At 38.5% G+C, this 22,760-nt stretch overlaps 1 protein-coding gene across 15 annotated transcripts in view; it reads right to left on the minus strand.

Moving 5' to 3' along the window:
- Positions 1-1,961, minus strand: part of ephb3b (eph receptor B3b) — a 66,210-nt gene extending 64,249 nt beyond the window's left edge. For 4 of the 15 annotated variants that reach the window (XM_077583534.1, XM_077583529.1, XM_077583523.1 and 1 more), the window contains exon 1: positions 1,210-1,959. In XM_077583534.1, coding sequence (XP_077439660.1) covers positions 1,210-1,273 — 64 coding nt within the window. In that variant the 5' untranslated portion in view covers positions 1,274-1,959. Of the gene's footprint in view, positions 1-1,209 lie in introns of all 15 variants that reach the window. The other 11 variants (XM_077583535.1, XM_077583524.1, XM_077583521.1 and 8 more) reach the window with 6 other exon arrangements.
- Positions 1,962-22,760: the final 20,799 nt, after the last annotated feature.

Genomic DNA, 22,760 nt, shown 5'->3' on the forward strand with positions numbered 1-22,760 from the left:
TTCTGGGATGCTCTCTTGTAAATACTTACCAAATATAGGCTTAATTTAGGCTATTTCTTGAAATGAAAAATAACTAAAAAAGTTAAAAGTGTGTCAGTTTAACATCAAGCACAACTTTCTTATCAACCGACCAATAAAGAACAACGCTTATCAGATAAGAGTTGTATTGTTTCACTTTCAGATCTTCCGTTCATTGCACTTTTTCCCCGTTTTCAACAGCACAAAATGTAACTTCCACAAGGAAAAATACAATATGGGGCTGAACTATTAATTAAAAAGGCAATGAGGTTTAATGAATTAAAAAAAGTTATGTACTGTATTTCTTTCGGGATTGAACAAAAAAAAAAGCTACATTTTGCAGTTAAAAAAATAAATAAATAAAAGACGATTGTACGGCACACAATCATGAGCACAAACCAGTGACCCAATGTCGCACATTTCACAACACCCTCGAATCTAGCATTCATTCATTCATTAGGGGTCGTTTACGAAGAGTAGGGAGAGAAAATCAAGTAAATACTCACTTAAATCACCCCCCCCCCCAAAAAAAATAAAAATTAAATAAAAAATTAAATAAAAAAGAAAAGAAAAGAAATAAATAATAATAGGTCTACATGAAAACACATGGGTAAAATTGCATTAAAGCTGATTTTATATATTGTGTTGCTTTGCTCCAAATTAAAACTAAATAAAAATACAACAAATCTCAATTAACAAAATTGAATTCCACGGTTAAACTTTTGTGGATTCGATGATGATTTTCAAGTTAAACGATCGCCCTACTTTGCATATGTGACGATCTACCGGTACATGTCTAAAGGCCATGACACAATCCTAAAAGACACGCAGTTAACCTAAGAAGAAAAGTGTTTTTAAAGTGGAGGATGGGGGTGCGGTGGGGTGCTCACGACCACCACAGGCAGCGCCTCGACTCCCTGGTGAGATATAGTGTGGCGCTAATTTCCTCTAAAAGACCAAGCAAGTAGCAGCAGGCGATGGGTGTATGTTGCACAGAAAATAAAAGACAGAGAGAGAATACACAATTGTGGTGCATATAATACGTACTTAAAGTTGCACATAAATCCCTTAAACGGCTGTCCATTCTTTTAATCAACCTTAATTTGCATAACTGACAATGAAATGCGCATGACTCGGTCAACTTTGGCCACCCTGCATTTAATTTGAACGAAAATGTAATTTATTTCTTACCTTCAACTGCAGTGGCTGTGGGCAGCAAGAAGCTGCACAAGAGCAGAACGTAATCCATTGTCATAACGCGCTCATGTAAACAGACCCACGAGAGGGACCGTGCACAATCCCGGGCTGGTCACGCTCCACGCACAGTCCGCTCCTTCCAGTCCCAACCTTGCTACACCCACGGAACCATTCACCAAAACACCAAAAGGTGCGCGTTTAGTGGAAGAAATGACACCATCGGGTGTGAAACCCACAGCAGTCTTCTCCTTTTACTCCTGTTAATATCACCAGAGGAACCGGTACCAGAAACCCCCTGGCGTTCTCCTCCGCGCACTCAGCGGGTCAGCTGCGAGCAGGTAGTCCAGTCCGAGACCACACCATTGGCGCAGTAGTTCCACAATCAGGATTCCGCTTCTGAACAGTCACTGAGAAGCCCCCCCAAAAAATATACAACACTTCAGCGTGGAATATCCTAAAGCCACTTTCTGGTTGGTTACAAAATAGAAGAAAGACGCACTTGTGACACCACCATAGTGCGCGTAGTCCACGACAAGAAAAATCAAAATTAGTGCGCGAGCCCGCCTGCGTCCACCGACAAACGATACTCCAGGAGTTGGGTTTGAACTGGTACAGTATTTATTCCCTGAGCGGATTGATCAGCGCTGGCTGCTGCTGTGGACCGTCTGCCTCGCTGTATGCATTGGAATGGGGCAAACAGCCGTGGAGGAACAAGGAGAGAGAGAAAGAGAGAGCGAGAGAGGCAGGAGAGAAAGAGAGAGAGAGTGTGCACTGGAATGGGGCAAACAGCCGTGGAGGAACAAGGAGAGAGAGAAAGAGAGAGAGAGAAAGGGAGGGGTTAGGCGGCTGACAAATATCAACCTCACCATCATGTTGCTTCTTGTTTATTCTTAATATGAAAATAAGTTACAACTTTTTGTCTCGCAAACAATCTTTGGGAAACAGGACAACGACGTTCCATGTTCTATTGAAGGCTAAAATGTCATTTATCAACATTTTAGATCGGTACGGGAGCACCATGAGACGAGTGTCAGTGCAGGGTTGTATGTTAATGTTGATTGTCGTACTCCTTTGTTAAAGTTTTTGCAGTGTGGCGCTGTATTTTGTTGACTGTCTTTGTGAGACTGAAACACACGCACGCACACACGCACACACAAAATGCTCCTGTCCACAGGCATGGACACACAGCGCCCCCTGCGGATCGCCTCAGAGAGACAGAGAGAGCGAGCGAGCGAGAGAGAGAGAGAGAGAGAGAGAGAGAGAGAGAGAGAGAGAGAGAGAGAGAGAGAGAGAGAGAGATTGACGACTTGAACAGTACATACAATGTACATTCACCAGTGCGATCGGATGCGTGCACAGAGTGATTTAGCTCAATAGGCATAACAAAATCTTTATTTTCTTTCCTCGGCCCATAGACCTGCAAAGTGTTTTCCCTTTCTGCTCAAGCTGACATCAGGAGGTGAGAGGGTATCTGCCACGGCATGAGGAACTTTGCAGCCGTTCTCCTCATTCCGTTGTTTTGTTGGATCACTAAGTGCTTGGTTTACCTGCTCAAAAGTGTGCTGAACCGTTTTCCAGCTGGTTTTTAATTTTCAGTTTTTTGTTTTGTTTGTTTTTTGTAGACCAAAAAAAAAAACCCTCAAGGGCCATTTTTAGATCATATTTAATCAATACTGACATTTGAATGATCTTGCCTTCTTTGAGCTGAGCTGAACTTGGCATAGTCATATTAATAATGAGCTACGAAATTGCACAAGCTGTCATCATTACTAATTATGTTTAATATTAATGTGTTCTCTGCTCTATGTGAAGATATGAGTGAAGTTGAAAGTGGACTGTTAATCTCTGGTTATAAAGATATGTCAATGTTAATTCTGAAATTACAGGATGCAGACCATCTTTACTTTTTCACTTTATTCCTTTTACATGAAGCAGCATTGATGTCAATTCAAGGGAATGCGTTGCCTGGAATTATTTCAAGAAATGAATATAAAGAGTTGAGGCATTTGTGTTGAGAGTCGACCTGTGAAATGTTGCAGTGAGGCCAAATGACGGCTCTGTTAGTGTAAAGTTGAAAGGCGATTGGATGTCATTTCCTGGGAGGTGCAAGCAAGACAGACGTAACCGTGTGGCCTGTTGTGTGTCTCTAACGCGGACGCCTTCACACTGACTGCTGAAAAATATTTTTGAAATGAAAACCAACATTTTTGTGTTTTAGTTTCGGCCTTTATTCAAAGGGTCACAATAAATAGTTGGGTGATAAAAATTGGACGACTTTGAAACATTAAAAAATAAGATTTGGGGATTTTTCCCGTATGCATCAGCATTTTTTTAAGTTGTAAAGTCATTATAGTAGTAATTACTTTTTACTTAGCATAATTAAATCCCCATGTGGTATTGTTCTTCTATTTTGATATCATATTATAACTATGTCTGTCAATATTGAATATTTTTACAATTGATTATTCTATCGATTATTCTATTGCTTAATCAACTAATCGGATGTCATTTTATTTTCCATTAAAGTGTATTACAAAATCATTTCCCCCCCTAATTACTGTTTATTAACCAAATACTGATGATTAGTTAGTATTGTTTTGTGGTGATAAACAATGAAATAAATAAACAAATAAATAAACAACAATTAAGGGCTATGAAACCAAATGGATTGATGTTACTTACCAACTTTTTTTAAACTGATTCAGTCACATGGTTCGGACATTGTTTTCCAAAGTAAAAGCAAATGTTTGCAAATGTCTTATTTTGTTTAAACACAAAAGATAATCAGTCTACTTTCACAAAGAACTACAAAAATCAGAGAACAATCAAAGTTGAGAATCTGAAATTGGAAGATTTTGACAATTTTAAGTGAAACACTGGCGCTAAACTACTTGGTTATTAAAATAGTTGTCAATTAATTTGATAACAATCACTTGTTGATTATGACAGTTTAGTTTTTAAAAATCCAGAAAGGATAATTTCTGAATTTACTATTTTCATTTACTTTCAAGTGCTACTAACAATAACAATTATAATAGTATAATAATTTCTAATAATACATTTAAAAGTTTTTTTTTTTTAATTAAGAGCAAAATACATTTAAAAGGCTTCTTAGGTTATGATAAAAAGATGGAGGGGGAAAACTCACAGAGTTGCTAAAGTATCTTATTGGTAAGAGGATCTGTAGCCGCTTCAAAGCACACCATCTGAAGACACCGAAGCTCGGCCTCGGCTCCCTGCTCGCCATTAGCGGCCAGGATTATAAGTGCCACCCCCTTTCAACACGCTTCGGACCGCACTACCTCGTAACAAAATCAGCTAAGACAACTTCTCAAATGAATATATTTAGATTTCAAGCCTTTATCTGAGATTTTGTTGGATATTTGTTTCAACAATAAGGCGGTAATACACTTTTATGTTTTCAAACACAATTCCCTGGTGCAAAAGAACAACCTATTAAACACGCCCCCCCAAAAAAATTCCGGCAACTAGAACATCCGCATTATTAAATTGATGTTTCTGAGCTATACAATACTACATTTGGTGCAGGTTTATTTGTTTTTTTTATATTGTGTTCTTAACTCATTCACTGCCATTGACAGCTATAGACGTCAAAAATTCATGTGAACTATTTCTATTAGTTTAACATTTATTTTCCACTTTTGCTAACAAGAGTATGAAAACCTAGATTTTTTTATTGCACATTCAGAACAGATATAACATTTGTGTATAATCGTTAGTTAACTAGTGAAGTCATGTGATTAAATACAATTAAAAAAAAATAATCGCCTGATGCCCCTAATTCAATTTTTTAAATTAAAAATAAGGGGAGTCAGACGATTAAAATTTGTATTCGTAATTAATCGCATGACTTCAATTGTTGACTCATGATAAATCCCAAAATTTTATATCTGTTATAAATGTACAATCATTTTTTTTCTAGGTTTTCATATAAAAAAAAAAATAATGAAATGAAAAAAAAGTTAAACTAATAGAAATAGTTCACATGCATTTTTGACATCTACAGTAGTCAATGGCAGTGAATGAGTTAATATAAATTGCAATAGTAAACTTTTCTGTATTTCCATCTGGTTAATGGGCGTAACACATCAAAAGTTCATTGTTACCGTGGGCACAAATGCAAATTATTACAATATATAATATTACCCAATACCCTTTATCCTGTCGAACCGCAATAACAACAACTTACTTAATAATATGTTAGCCCCATAACAAATCAATGTTAGTCTGATCTGGTTTGTATTGTGTGACCTTAAATAAACAGCAATATTCTGCATAAACGCACATACACAGATTAGCGTTCACAATTGTAATCCAGGGAACGTCTCCCGGCACCTGGCGCGTATTAGCAACACAGTTCGCAAAGTGGTGGACATTTTATTGCCATATGGAAATTTTTTCATGCTTACACCTACTGGGCCCTCAGCAGACACTCACAAAGCTCAGCCGTTCTTCCTCCCACTCATCTTGTGCCAGGGTATCGGTGTCTCTGTACGTTCTCGATTACACACACTCACACGGACCTTTTCTGACACACAGAAAACTTTTACTTCTCTTCCGTTGTTACAAATCATACGCCCGGGCTTAAACACAGACACACATTAACCTCACCGCTATAGCTTGTACTGTATAAAACTTTTGCAGACACACACATACACACACTTTAGCGCTCATGTCTGCGTTTGGTCGAATAGCAGTAGTAATGTGATGTGAGTGTGAGCGGGTCACTTTACTCCAGCAATATTAAGGGAATGGTACTGCTGGTTACGTTACAGTGTCTTTTGACGTGTGTGCGTGTGTGTGTGAACAGGCGCTGAGTGCTGCTGGTAGTAGTACTGGTGGCGTAGGAATGGGTGGTGGGTGGCTCTGGAGAATCTCAATATATGTGCATGTGTCAGGGGTGGGAGGGCGCTTCACAGAAGTTTTGTAGCCGAGTGGGGGTAGGGCGGGGGTTAGCTTAATCCTTCAGGCCTTCACCACTGACCGAGCACTTAACACAGGATCACAAATGCAGTTGGACCTGACCCCCCCCCTCCAGAGGACTGCCGTCAACCAGCCGCCTCTAAACACAGCACCGCAAACACACCGAACACCGCACGCCCTTTTGAGGCCTCTTGTTCCAGTCCCCAAATTGTGAATCATCACCTCTGTGCTAACTGCTCAGTGTTCCTCTTCCTCTTCCAACACCACAACGTCTACGGCAACCAGCTACCGTCTGACACGGTTGATTAAAAAGCGGTATTAGCTCCATTTTGTTCACTACAGTACAATTTGGAACACAGAACGTACGATCACATGCCTTGTGGGGACAGTTGCATGTCAGCTATTATGTCAATAAATGTAGAACGGTTCATGAGTCGTTCCATGCCAACTCACGTAGTGGGTTTAACCAAGCAGATTTGGATTTTAATAAAACTTGCTGTGCTTATTGATGCACAGTAAATTCTGTAAATTTTATTCTAAACTAAGTCTATGTGGTCCCACCCTAAATAGAGTAAAATTTACTCTCAAAAGAGACTAAAATAAAAAATAAAAAGACTCTCAAGGGTTTAGGAACAAACCCACAACTTTAGGTTGGGAGTTAGCCAATCTACTCCCTGAGCCACACAGCTCCTGCTGTGTGTTAGTATATGGCTCGTGTCAGCTGGAATCTTCGTAACTCCAATTGTTTTTGGTCTCTTGGATGTAAGCAAACAGTAGGAGTGGCATAGGTCAGGTGGTAGTCTTCCAAGCTGAAAGTTGTGAGTTTGTTCCTCAACCCCTGAGTGATTTTTTTTTAAATTCTTTATTTTACTCTCTCCCAAGTGTTAATTTGGTCCCACTCTAAATAGAGTCAAATTTACTCTACAGAATATACTGTGTAGTGACGGGATAACACAAATATTAGGTCATCGGAGAAGGGGTTTGGGAGTTATGGCCCACGGAAATGTGATTTTTTTCAGCAAAAATAGGTGTGGTCTCCCTCTTTTGGACTAAAATCTTAAGAACTACTGGGTCATTCTTCACAAAACAGTTAATGTAGGAAAGGGAATTTAAAAGGAATTTAGAAGCCGGGTGCATATTTTAGTAATCTTTTGATTAGTTGACCTTGAAATTGATCTTCACAATTTTTTTTAATGAAAAGTAATCGCTCACTTATTTTGTATTATTATTATGTATTATTTTTGTTTTGATTAGCAGCAATATTCATTGAATATTCTTTGAAAGTTGAATGTTGATTGAAAAAAGGTTGTGATCCACAAGGTCAATTAAAAACAAAAGTTACTAAAATATACACCAATCTGAAAAATCAAAAATGATTGCAGATTTAGAATCCTTGTTGATTTTCCTTTCCAAAAATACCTCTTTTGTTAAGATTGACCCAGTAGTTTGTGAGATAAGAGGGTTCAAAGGGTTCCAAAATCTACAATCAATCATTACCAAAATGAATGTTTATATTTCTACTTATTCTCAGTTTAACTTATTTCTGATTATATGGACAAGAAGCTTTTTCTTTTCCATATGGAGTTCATTACAGAAGCTTATGTTGCTTAATGAGGAAAACGCTTTGTCCATAAAATCCAGAATGGGAATGAGTAGAGATGTTCATAATTTACCCGATATGTCATGTCACATGACACAATAACACAAAAAAAAACCTCGCAGATTGACTTGAAAAATGTGTGAGATGTGCGCCTAACATATTTTCAGCAAGGCCCTGATAGACTGATGCAGATATGACTGGCCATCAAAGACAATCACAACATTGTTTCTTTATATTTTTAATGTCTTCGTGACAAACAACTCAACATTAATATTTCACAACACAAACATAGCTACTATGATAAAATAAATATCAAGTCTAGGTGGGTGGGCACCGCCCCCATGGCCAACCCGTGGGGATGGGTGTGAATGAATAAATGTACATAATCATACCATACAGTAGCAAAACAAACATCTCACTGTACTTGGCTCATGGTTCTATAAACACAATAATAAAATAAATAATTAACAACTCAAATATTTTCAATAAAAACAGTAGCAATAAAACTACTAAAAAAATCATATCTGAGTTAAAAAACAACAACTGTTGAGTCGTATGCATTGATTCAGTTCACAGTATGTGTGATTGTGTCGGTCTCTGGTGGATAGTGAGCATTTCAATAAGTTGCATTGGCTTTCCATTACAAACAATTTACTTGTGCAATGTGTGTTGTAATCTATTGTGTAATATACTGTACGACTAACCGTACGGTATAATACTTATAACCTAGAAGCACCTTCTCTGCAAATTCATTTTCTAAACGGAATGAAGCTATATGACTCATCGTCCAGTCACAATGACACTCTGACTGACAGACGCACACTCATAGCCAGTCATATATAGTATGCATAAGGAGGAGTCTGTGCTTCAGGTAATTACCCATACTGGGGACCAGCGATGAAAGAATCAATCTTTCATCACAACCACAGGATTATGTGGGGAACATTGGAAGAAGCGCACATTTGTCTGCACGCTACTTGGATGGGAAATGGGAGTGTTGCGGATGAGGTGGCAGACAAGTGATTACATTCGCTCCCAATTCAAATGGCATGTAGTTATTTCCCTCCTAAGAAGTGTTCAACTGTGATTTAAGGTTTTCCCAGAGAGGTTTTGGAAGACCGAAAATCTGTTCTTTACTTTGTCAACAAGCCATTTTTGATGCCATTAAAAATAATGTGTTTATAGGGGAATTACTCCAGCAAAGATCAAACTGCGTATAGAGCGACCTGTGAGTTCAGAGCAAGGAAAAACAAGAAGGTGAACATTTAAAGTCCCCCTTTGTTAAAAACTTTCACTGTGCGGATGATGTATGTGGAGATTTTGGCATGAAATACAGCCTTGAATCCAATGGAAAGTTGAAGGTGCAAGTATAAAGTAGATCTGTGACATCCAAACTAATTTAGACGTCACACATCGGCCAATATTCCGTTTAAGCAAATGTGAAATGGAAAATGGAGGCCTTTAGTGAACAGGGGTTCGGTAATTGTTACTAATATTTGAAACACGACTTTCTTAGCTGTACTATCAAGTATTGGAACGGGTGGGTTCAAGTTCAAATGCATACAAGCCAGCACAATCTGCACAATACAACACTATGGAACACATCTGCAGGCATTCTGTTTAAATTACCTGTCTAATTAAAGTGATTCACATCCAACAGGTAGTTCTGGCACTATACTTCCAACTGCAAAAGTATGTTACCAAAAGGGTAGAGCTAGACATAATGGAGTCTTTTCATTGTTGAACAAAGAATAATTCTGAATAAAAATGCACATGGATTTCTTTATTATTGTGACACAACTATATTTGTGAAGTACTAATATTCATTCATTGTGTCACAATGGTGAAGTAGTTGATATCACCATGCGTTGGTTTTTGCTTCATTAACGTATTTTTGGAGAATTTTGTCCTTACTTCTATACCTGAGGTTGGAATGGTCTCTTTCTTTCACGATGCCTTACTTCCTATCAATGAGATAGATAAAACATACTGTGTGGAACTGCTAATGAGGAGGAAATATTTTTGACCGGCAAATACGTTCAAACATTTTGGAAATGAGTTTAAATGCATTTGCATTTACATTAGAACATATGTTTAATGAATGATTTTCATTTGTCATTTAGAGAAAAAAAAACATAATGGTTGGAATGCCCAACGAAAAATATGCCCAGCAGACATAATGAGAAAAACTATATATATATATATATATATATATATATATATATATATATTTGTATTTTACCATTTCAAAAATGTGCAGAATGTACTTCATGTTAAAGATTAGCTAGCTCTTAATATGAAAAGAAAAATGCCGGGTGTCACCAAAGTCTTACAAATGGAATTATGCCATCTAGTGGCAGAAAATGACCAACACAAATCAATATCACACTTTTTTTTTTTTTACAGTAGAGTACATATTTTTAATTTTAACTAAATTTTATGAATTATTATGAAATTACTGTATCAATGACTAAAATATGAAGCCATATTTCTATTAGTTTAACATTGTTTCCAATTTTTATGTTAACAAGAGAATTAAAACGTATTGTATATTTTATTGTAGAGATATAAAATCTGCGATTAATCGTGAGTTAACTATTGAAGTCAAGCGATTAACTAGAATTAACAATTTGAATGGCCTGGCACCCTTAGTTCTAACGCATTTCCAAGTAAGTTTGAACATACTTGAAAATACGTTTAAACTCATTTGCAAAAATGTTTGCCAACTGCTATCCATCTCCTTGTGATTGATTGAGGATTGGTCCATGTCCGCCTCTTGTTCTGGTTCAGCTGGGACGAGTCCAGCTCTCCCTGTGGCGCTGAAAAGGATATTCGGGATAGAAATAAATGAAAGGATGTAGTCCAGTGTGAAGGAAAGAGGTTCATGCAAGATGCTTTAAGCCGTCGCCCAAAATCAAAGGTCCAGGATGAATAATCACCGGCGCTGGGCCAATAACAAAATGATTGATTGTCCCTCAGCCTCACACTGTCTGAGATAACATTGCTCAAAGTGTTCAAACATAATGTCAACACAGTGTCTCCGTCGTGGGGCCCCTGTTCGCGCTCTGCCCCCAGAAATCGTATGTTGGCCTTTGACCATTCAGCATGTTCAGCTGCAAAATACAACGCTCCCTGCAGTCCGCATAACCTCAAGGGCAGGCAACAGTGGCAAATGGTGGCACATGCTGTTTACTGTAGGTCACTCGGGTTCTCACTCAGTATCCCCTCAAAAAAACAAACACATTTACCCACTATTGGTCATCTCCAGTCTCATATGGGCGACCTATTTGAAGACACGCAGTGAAGTGCAGGTCAAAGCTTTGGTGTCGCCCTTTTATGAGGATACATTTGCAGCAAAAGTGTTTTCTGTCAGGTTAAAAGGAGTTCAAGTCACCAACCACCACCAATCCTCCCAGAGATGGTTATTTGTGGCAAACTCACTAACCTTTAAAATGAAATGCTTTCAGTTGAGCACTAGCTACCATTCAACGTGGCTCCCATCTGCCCACTAAGGTGCAAAACATCATGAACCAAATGCTGTGTAATAAGAACCAGAGTACTTTTCCCCCTATCTCAACCCCAAATATACACACACGAATATAAAAATGTCTCCCGTATCCCAGAATGAATGGCTAACTACTGATGTGAAAGCCAAAAAAAAGGCATCCAAATGAGATAGTTAGATGATTCAGCAAGTGAACACATGGTGTGAGCGCACACACACACCTGGCAAGATGTCAGTCAACGTGCGTGTGTGTGTATGCGTGTTTATATGTGTGTGCCAAGCCCTTATTACCTGTATGAGTGTGTTCAGTGGTCTGTGTAGTGTAGCCTGTGCGCTTGCATGCAAAGTCTTTATTACCGAGAGTATGTGTAATGCACCAAAGAGCTTATTATTACTTTGGCATTGCATGTGTGTGTGTTGTCCTTATTAGCTTCATCCTTGATACCAGATGACGCTCTGTGATCACAAGCTTGCATGTAAGGAAAGGAACATAATGGAACCAGACCAGGACTGTTACAAACATGAAGAAGCAGCATTTAACCAGTCTTTGTTTGTTAGTAAGATCTATAAAATACATAGGACCAACTAAGTTAATAGACAGTTGTTTTGTTTAATATAGCACTTTAACTACACAATATGGTGCCCAAAGCACTTTACATTAGGAAATAATTTCATTCCAGTCAAAATTTCAGAATATTATAAGTTTGTGTTTCCCATACATAATAGAGCACAAGAGTTACTTTAGAGCCCTGAAATTGTACAAGCAGTTTCTATGGAATCTGATAATTAGCTCTATGGTTTGTGTATCCATTTTACCTTGTGGAACAGAAATGGACTCTGTCTGTAACGAGATTCAAGACACCACAAGGCACCAAGCAAGCATTTGTTGTCTTTGTAAGGCCAGCAATGTAAACAATAGCAAGTCTGCAAAACAAATTCAGAATGTAATTCATGCACTTTTTTCCAGACATGTTCTTGTTTAGATTTCGCCTTTTCAATTTTAAGGGAATGTTTGAATAGTGTGAACATGTTGGCCATAGTTTGCTTTGTTTGTATATTGGCCAACAATCACGTTCAGTCTTGTTTTTCTGAATGATGACTACAGACCAACCCCACCTAGAGGTGTGGAGGGTAATTTCCGCGCACTCTGTTGTAGGAGGAATGTGTTTGTTTACCTTCTGATGAGGTCCTACTGGTGTGGCCAAGTGAAAAAAAAAATTGCCCTGCAACTTCTGCTTGAGAAATGTATAAAGTAGAATATACAGGTAAGTGAAAAGTCCGTAAGTGTTGACAAAATAGTTGCTGGAAACGATTCTTAAATGAGCAGAATATATGTCAGAATTATTATTATTTATTTTTTTACTACAAGTATGACTTCATCCCAACTAATAAGTCTATGCACAATAGTTTTACAGTTAACTAGTTGTCCCAGCCTGACTCCAGGGAGACAGAACAGGCAGTCCCTTTTTTTTTGCTGCAGGGCTCTAACATGTCTGTGCCTTACAAATTGTGATTATGACATCATCAGTGTTTGAGGAAACAAGTGGAACTTGTGTTACTAAGATGAAACTCAACCAGTGAATCCGGAATATTTTTCGTTATCATTCAAACATTATTAATGCCGCATGAAAGTAGTTATTTAATTTATTTCATTCCTTCACTGTCTATCACTCATCCTATTCAGGATCACAGGTGAAGTGTAACCCATCTCACCTGACTTGAACTGGTGACTGTCAATCACAGGGTGTCATGATTTGTGTTTTGGTTGGATTTCAGTTGTCATGTTTTCCTTATGTCTTCCCTTGTCAAAGTCTCGTCAAGTTTTATCATGTCCACCTGTGCTTGTCATCCCGATCCTTTGTGTCATCCAATCAGCTCACTGAGCCACTTTTGTCGTATCCAGGTGTCTCTCGTTGTCTCGTCAGTTGGTGTGTATTGAGGCTCCGTTCAGACGGAAGCAAAGCCGGCTTCGTTCCTCAAACAAATCCCGTACACACAGAAGCATTTCAAGACTCGCGTGTGTCCAAAAGAAGACGCTGAGGACGTTTAACGGCTGTAATGTATTTGCCAAGTCTGGAGTGGCGCTGTAGCGCAGCTACAGGAAGTTAACAGAAAGCATAGCAGAAGAATCAGCGAAGAAGACGAACACTTTTTTTTCCTAACTTTATTACAATCTACAGAACAAACATGGCTTTGCATGTATTTAAAACAACATGAAAAAGACAAGAGAAGTGACAAAGGCGGGCGATTAAAGTGCAACACCGCTTGTTGAACGTGGGAATAAAGAAGCTAAATATTTTGCTGCAAAAGCATAAGCAAGCTAAGGAGGCTGCGCAAAACGACTACGACATGGCTATCCGCGTCATCAATCTGCGACAATGCGTCGTCATTGAGCTGCGACCATTACGCCATCGCTGGAGGAGTATCCTGCATATGGTGTCCAGACGGAAGCGTACCTTATTTGCCACTTCGTATTTACTCAATTAAATTAGTTTTTGAGCACATCCCTGCCTCCATGCCTTGATTCCCTGCATTTGGGTTCACCATATCCCAACTCCTGACACATGGAGCTTATAGACAAGCAATCATTAACACTCACATTCCAGCTATGGACAATTTTGAGTCTTGAATGAATCTTTCATGTATTTTTTATTATTATTAATATTTATTTAAATGTGAGGATGAAGAGGACCCGAAGTAAACTACCCAAGCATGGTGACAACATGCAAAGAATCTGACCAAAAGTTGATATCCAATATATCAATTTGTCTTCATTTTTTCCCCCCCTTTCGGTCTCAATCCATCTCAATTTCTGTAACCTTGCAAGCTGTGATAACCTAATAGGCAGCACCCTGGTAGAGAGGGTCATAATTCAAGAACACTCAGTCATGTCCGGACAAGCTTATGTGGTGTTCACGTGACAGTTGGAATGACTGCATCCAGTTGTGCATGCATTCACAAGTGACAGTGTACAGCAAGAATTTGACAGACGGCAATACAAATGGGGTAACAAGAATTGCTGTATTTTCTAAATGACATCATCAGTGTTACAAAATATCAGTGTCAAGCAATTCCAGAGGGAGAGACACATGTATTTTAATGATATGCCGTGAGAATAGACATGGTAAGGATTTGATCATGCAGAGAACATTTGCAATAGTTAAGGTGGTAGCAAATCTAATGAAACCAGAATGCCACTCAGTCTTGCAACCAAGCCCGAAACATTCCCATGTAATGATCACCTACATACTGTCGATACCCAACTCCTGCATGTTGTCATTAACATTCATATATTCTTGCATCCGCTTGTGCATCAGAATTTAATGGGCTCTTCCTTGGCCCATGCCTCACCCCTCCACTATGTCTTGCAGAAGTCAGCAACGTCGTTTTGACAAATTCTTGGAAACAAAACAAACAACAAATCAAACCTAGCTCCGCTGGTGCCGGTAACAATAAAAATGGCTGTACTGTCACCCTGAACAATTGTTTTATTTGTATGAGTTTGTATCTGTGTGATGTACCAACCAGATACTTTTTTCTTTTTTTTCTTTTTTGCTGACGATTGAAGCACTTGAAGTGTGTGTCAACATCTGTGAGGACAATTGTGCTATTCATCAAACAGAAGAGGGCATCAAAAGAAGAAATAAAAAGGTTTTCAGACTTAGGGCACATTTGAGTTTTTGAAAAGGTCTATCAGACCAGAACATTTTCAAAATCATCCCCATTTAAAATAGTCGTTTGAATAATGTACTCGCACAGCTGCAGAGTTGGTGCCTAACCACCAATTGCTTATCCTACCAGACATATCCCAAAAAAAAAAAAGTATACTCTAGTTTACTCATATTTAGGTTGAGAATTTCAGTTTTCAGTTTCAGTTTTGGGAGTTCTGCGTTTTGGTGTGTTTGCAATCAGTGTTCACCAAAAAACCTTTCTCAGGCATTTACATTTTCTCATATTTCTCTCTTGTTTAAACATTCTCAATGTTCAAACCTTCATAAATTTTATAAAATAGGTACATTTCTGTAAAAAAAAAAAATGCATGCAAAATTGCTAAAAAAAAAACACGAAACAGCGAGGCCGCAAAAAGTGAACCGCGTTACAGCAAGGGAACACCGTACTTGAAAATATCAGGCAGGAGTTTCATGTTATTATACTTTATGCATATGATTGTGGATATTAATGTCTATTTCCGTCAAACTGTCATTATAAATAATACACTTTGTGTTTGTTTGCAATGGCACCATAGTGTATGTAGAGCTTGACTTTATTTTCGTGTTTGCAATTTTCACCACATCTTCATGCAGACAATTGAACACGCTGCAACTGAACTTCAGCGCCTTCATTTGTGGTTTTCACTATAGCTACAATTGGAATAAACTATTTAATATATGATTGTTCACATTGATAATACACCATATATCCTGATGCGCCTTATGTATGAAAATGTTTTAATATAGTGTTGATGTGGCGCCTAATAATAATAGTCCATAAAATAAGATATTTTGTTCTCGAACCAAAGTACCCTTATGGAGAAGAGTAAATACTTCAAGTTGTTGCGTACGTGTTATTTTAAAATGTTGGTGCAAAACACTGGTGCTATGCTACTAAACAACCATCGCCGGTCGCAAATTTTCACCATTGTTGCATTATTTCATGTTTCCCTGCTGAAAGTAATCATTGGGTGTTTAGTGACTTTACACAGTATTCCCTACATCCCTCCGGACTGACACACACACACACACACAGGTCTGTCACCCATGGCGATGTGAGTGATCTCTGTATGGACGCTGCTGAGGTGCACAAGGGGGGCATCTGGTCTTTTTCCCCTCTCAGTTGCTGAAATGTAAACACCCCAGTTGCCTGGATTTGCCAAATGAGCACCTGGTATTTCAAAGTGGACTTTTTTTTTTCATGTCGGGGTGGGGGCAAAGCTGTTCAGCATTATGTAGACTTCCACACAAACAGGCTGTTGCACACTCGCCGTTTTTCACCACCAAACATATCACATGGGGGGGGAGTAGTTACATGGGTGAGACAGGCCAGCAGGCCCTCAAATGCACGTCACACATTCACACAAGCACTTGAACGCCCCGCCATCAAAACACAGTCATTGGTATATTCATACTCCTCACACACATACACAGCAAACACTTTGTCATTCTCTCACCTGGCCTTGTGTTTAGTCTATATGTAATGTAATGGTATATGGTAGGGCTACTGTGATTCATCTACATTACATTATATTGGGTATGTGTCAAGACTTTCTGTCCTTGTCCCAGTGGGCTGCTTGGGCTTTGCCAGCAGCACATTTTGCCAAAGATGAGCCAGATCCTAAATGTTCATAATGTGAGAAATAAACGGGGTCAGGGCTGGACTGGCCATCTGGCATGACGGGCAGATGCCTGGTGGGCCAGCGTTTTTTGGGGCCGATGTGGTGCTATTTAATTATAACAAATAACTTTCAGCCATATTACCCCAAAAGAGGCCCACAATTTAGAAGGAGCAGCCCATTAATCCATGTAGACATGTGTTACACATTATATCATAGGTCATATCCATTGTTAAACTAAAAAAGTAGGGATGGGAGATACCCTGCCTTATTTCAATGTATCAGTACTCGCAACGGTAGATAATCACTTCTTGTGGCCTTTTTACAGCCAGGAACTAGAAATGAGATATTAGAAGGATAGAAAAGTGCCATTATTTTCATTGAGTTTTAATGGAAAATGCTACATTTGGAAATTAAGGTATTTCTTTAAAATTATGTGTCATTGTTTTTTTGGAGGAAATTTCATGTATCAAAAGTACGAGTAGTAGTTTCTTCAAAGTGAAACAGATTCACATTGTAAGTCACCATTGAGAATAATTGCTTGAAAATAATCTAACGAGGCAAAATGCCTTTTGATTATCTTACATCATTATTAAAGGGATACTTGACTCATTGAGCCATTTACAGCAGTAAAAAGCACATTTTATCCAGAATTAATTTGATAATTTCATTAAAAAAACAACACTAAAATGGCTCGATGAGTCTAGCATCCCTTTAAGAGATTTGAAGATTTATGAATTGTCCACATCCAAATGAAGGATTAAAAATTTTAATTAAAACATTAACCTTAAAAATCCCAACTGAGTAATACATAATCAATTAATAAATACAGCTCATGTCCTTTGATGGAAGATACAGTTTATTGGCGGAAAATGACTCCCTTACCCACTCATTCATCTCCCTTTGATGAAATTAAACAGTTTGCATGCTTGCTTTTTATTTGAACTGGCTAATCAATTTTCTACCAGGCTTCAAAAGGGTTATTGTACCACAACGGAGAGTGTCCGCTGGTGTAATTCTTGATTGTGTTTAGGGTGTTACTTGCCAAGACAGAGATAGCACATATTTTGTACTCTTTACTAGTTACTTGTTAAATGTTTTTAGGCTTGGTACTGTATGAGAAAACAATCTAGAGTGTTGGGACATTTCACTATTACAAGAAATGAAAATGGAATAAAATGTCTTTGTAGCTAAAACAGCTCCCACCCTCCGGGCAAGGGTTCTTTGTGGGTCAGTCAAGTTGTTCCACATTAAACTTATCTGAGCAAGCTTTGTGCACGTGGTAGTCATACTGGAGCATTAAAGGGCCTTTTCCTTGTTGCCACAAAGTTGAAGCATGGAAATGCCCATAATGTCTCAGTAAGATCAAGTGTTAGGATTCAAGAGGTCTAGCTCAGCCATTATAAGCACACTCAAAAATATAATCACTGATGTCACAGGAGTGCAGATAAGAAAAATATCCCAGAGAGAACATCACCAGTTGGCCCAGGGAGCCTTTTACTCATCACCCTTACGTCTCCCTAAAATGGAAAATGCGGTCATGTTGCCGTCAGTGTTGTGATTTGTGGTCTGTTGCTTTTGGGGCTGATTCACATTCATGTGATAACAGTCTGTCATGCTACTGCATGCCTCATCTTTTAACAGTGAACGGAGAACACTGGATGTCTGTCATCAGCGCACATTGACACTTCCTGGCCTACACCCTCTCGAACCTGACTGTGCCCTCATTGGTTGAACGTCAGGGAGTTATTTTGGATTCCTAAACACATTCCATGATGCACACTCACCCAGATCTACAGTATGAAGCTTTGTGTATAGTTTGTGCGCATGCATTTGTGGTTGACAACACAAATGAGTGCCTCCAAAATGACTATTTTGCCATTTGAGTCTTTAGCTACTATAACGCAATTGTTGTAGATGAGAGATTGTTGGCTGCGAATGCACCTGACTGCTCCATGGAAACAACACAAAGTCCCGCCTGCTAGTTGGCTACCAAGATAGTAACAAAGCTGTGTTGATGTAAGTGTAAATGGGGCAACCGGAATATCTGAGCCGATTATTAAAAACAATGAACATGTTGAAACGCCTCTGTTACAAAATGCCATATGACTTTGGTAATGTACTGTCTGTATTTATCCACACGCTGCCGTTGATAAGTTCTGTAAACCCGCAAGACACCATAATAATAGGTTAGCTTCACTGGGGATGTTAAGTTGTGTTAGTGATATTTTAGAAGTCTGCATGAATGACAGAATGTTATTATGAAAACATCAGAACATCTTCATTTGCATTTAATAGTTCATAGGCTATGTTGCACCCAACAGGAAGTCCACCATTTTGATTTTATTTAGGAATTGTGCGCCATTTTTGCTCTTTTATGTATGCTATATTTTATACTCTTCCTACAAAACATATCAAATCATCTTCAAACTTTGGGTATTTCATCTAAAGACGTTTAAAAAGGTAATATTAAAGTTTGTTTTTAGATCATGCATGCTCCACTAATGCCCAAATGAGTATGAAGAGCCCTGACTGTTTTACTCTTGACTGCATCTATCAGCTTTTATCTTGCCTTTACAGTAAAGTGTGTGGACCCTCACATTCCACAGTTTCTTTGGGGAGGGGCGGAGTTTTTCTTACCTCATTTGAAGTCATGTCTTCCTTTGTCAACAGTGGCTGTCGCTTTAAGATCGTGCATGTACTTGCACGCGCACCATGAACGAGCCTGACACAGATGCTGCAGTTACGCTTTGGGCCAGAGGTGGCAGTCGCGAGTAAAAAAGTAACAAACTGCATAAAGATCCTTTAAGATAAAAAGTTGTTGATAGCATTTTATTTCGTCACATGCTGTTACTGTGGCGATGTACTATTGGCAAAGGGAAATTATGGTGTTTTTGAGGGTCTAAAACTTAGGTGAATACTCGTGAAATATTCCACACACAATGCCTAGCAAAAACATTTATATCTAGGGCTACGTTCACACTACAGGCAAGACCCAGATCGGATTTTTTTGCCCAAATGCGACCTGTATCTGACTTTTTTATGACAGTCTGAATGGCTCAAATATTATTTATTATTTTTTTCAGATGCAACCTGGGTCACTTTTATATGTGGTCCTAGATCGGATACGTATCAGATTTTTTGCAATGCAACCTCAGTCTGAACGGCCAGGCCGCATATATCCAACCTCTCTAGTCATCAAAAGTCCAAAATGCACTCCGCAAGGGCGGGGGGGACTACTCTGGAGATGTACGTGAATCGGCAAAGTTGTTTCAAGTAACAGTTGTGACTGTGTATATTTGACTTTAATTTAGCCCCACTTGAAACATGAAGCACAAAGTTGACATTTGGTGATATTTGTAATTTAGCCACACAGACGGTTCATTTATTTTACGTGCGGCAATGACGTGACGTCATCGTTAGGAGAGGTGTTAGTGAGGAGTGACGGGAGCCGGAGGCGGAGTGTTAAACAACGGAGCCAAGTGCTGGAGCTTTATTGACATCAGCTTTTATTGTCCTTAACTCTTAACTTTTAACATGCGAGAGGGAAATGAGAAGGCAATCCAACTCCCGTTCAGTGCGTCAAACAAAACATTCCCAAAAGGAATTCCCCATCGTCCACAACGTTCTGTGGGTGAATTATGTACAAAAAAAATGAAGAGCTCAAAAAGGCTTCATTTTCACCAAATAAATTGACCAGGAAGGGGTTTACTATTGTATGAATGAACACAAACAAATATATTTTATGTCCACTTTTGCTAACTGTCCAACCTTGGCAGAGGTCTGTGCTGTACTGAATATCATCATAATTTATTATTTAGTCTAGAACATTTTCTATGTACATTTAAATCTTAGCAACATTTCAAACTTAAGACTCCTCAAGGTTGTCGGGCCATTGCAATGTTTGACTGCCATTAGAATGCTTAACTTATCTTTAAAAAAGAAAAAAAGAAGAATGCTTAACTTCCCTTTTTTTATTATCCTTTTGCCCTTTCCTCTTCTGTTGTTCATCCAAACTTTGGCAAATTTGGAGCTCTGTGGTGTCCTCCTATGTGCCAGCGGCAAAGGTGCTCTAGATTAAAAAGAAAATTGCAAATTGAATTCACACTTGATGAAACAAACAGATTTGCATGAATCTATCCATCTGAGATGGGGTGACCAGCTCCAGGCAAAGAATTGTCCCACCTCTGAACTGTGTAATGTACTAAACTAATTACTGGGTTGTAATTGAAGAAATGTGTCATCGAGTTTGAGGTGAGGTCATAGAGAGTAGTGTGACCTGGTCCAAAAAGGTCACAGTTCTTGCTAAATCTAGGTATGAACTAGGTGAAGCGTGCTCTATATGTTATAGTTTTTTGTTTGTTTTGTTTTTTAAATACGGTTGTACATGATTTATCCATCCTGTGTGTGATTATTCTTCTTTCTTTTTTTTTTTTACCATATTGCAGAGACAGCTGTGTATTTAGAGTTGATTATCTTGCTCCTTTTATCAACAAATACTGTTTTATAACATTGCATCAACTTAAATTTCAAGTGAAATTCTGAGGCAATTAGTGTATTGGAGTTGAGGGACTAATTTGTACGATTTTTTTTTTTTGTATTAGCATGAAATCACAGCCTTCTGGCTTTTTGTGGTCACACATGAGTGAGAAAAAACTAAGGTATGTTTGGTGCTCTTCGCTGTTGGTCTGCAGGTTGAGGTCAGTGGAGAGGGTAAAACCCTCCTGGCTCTCTCAGGGCAGGATAGGAGCACTCATGGGCAAAGTGTCGGTAGACAGGCTGACGCGTTTCCTCTGTCTTGTTGTGCTTTAAGCCATTTACCAGATAGAGGTCTCATCCCAGCAGGAATTTCACACCCTATTGACAACGTGTCTTCTGTCAGCTGCCGCTCAGGGAACCTTGAACATCCTTCCTTCCGTCTCTGTCCAGCCTCTTCTTAATTCATCATGAGACTTCTTCACGTCGTTAAAAGAAAAGTCAGGGGTCCGGATGACTGGTCATGAGTCAAAGGATGTGTGCCCAAGGTGGGGCTTGTTTTTTTTTAAGGTTGGTTTCGTTGAAGGAGGACATTGTTGTTTCACATGATGTTGAAAACATAGCATGGTCAAGGGTCAAACCTATCTGCTCATGTAAAGAAGATCGCACTTTGCTGTTTGAGAAGGATGGTAAAATACAGGAAACCTTTATGTCATTCCTTGTTGCCACATCCTCCAGTCACCGTTTAGGAATTGGCACAAAAAAAAAAATGGAACTGTAATTCATGAAAAACTAATTTTAAAGCATTTACCGCACGAATACATCTAGGAGTAGGATATTTTTAAACCACCAACCTTGTCACTCCCATCAAAATGTTGGCCAAAAAAATGCTCATTTGCAATAGCAGATGATGTGCGCTATAGCACATATTTGTCACATAGAGAAATAACACTGGCTGTTATGTGTGCGTACCACTAAAGATAACATTCAATAACATTGAAGTGTGTACATTTACTGTTTGCTGTGGAGACAACATTAAACCCCAGTCATGTGTCTGGGAAAAATATCTCAGCTCCGTTTGAACTGGAATTGTTTTTTTGTTTTGTTTTTTAACCTCATTGTGTGTCTTTCAAAAGTACTATATATATATATATATATATATATATATATATATATATATATATATATATATATATTATTTTTTTTAAAGTATGCCTATAGGATCTATTCCCAATTGTTCTGATACAAAAAAATTCAAATATCATGTTTCTATTATATTAGATTACTTGCGCTAATCTTGATTGATGCTGCAGAAGCCGATATACACTTCAAAATGATAAATTTGGACATTATATGAAATACTGTAGCTACTCAAAGACTGAAAGGAGACCAGTGCAGCGTGTAGTCTACCTTTTTCCCCCCAAAAAATAGCCGTGGTTGGCTAGTGACGGTTGCCTGTGTTAAAAGAAAAATAATTGTTGTTTTCAAAAACTGCTTAAAGATTTGTTGTCAAATGTCATTTTAAGTAACCAAAAGCAGCTCTCATGTAAACGACCAACCATAAGAGTTTTAGTAAAGTCATTTAAATGATCTCTTAATGCCCATACAGAACTTGTTTCCTGTTGAGATCAGCTAATGGAATCTGGTTGTATCGGTTTGTTTATCCAATGTAAAACACATCATCGCTCCAG

Source organism: Vanacampus margaritifer, chromosome 13 (assembly GCF_051991255.1).
Source record: "Vanacampus margaritifer isolate UIUO_Vmar chromosome 13, RoL_Vmar_1.0, whole genome shotgun sequence".
NCBI lineage: Eukaryota > Metazoa > Chordata > Actinopteri > Syngnathiformes > Syngnathidae > Vanacampus > Vanacampus margaritifer.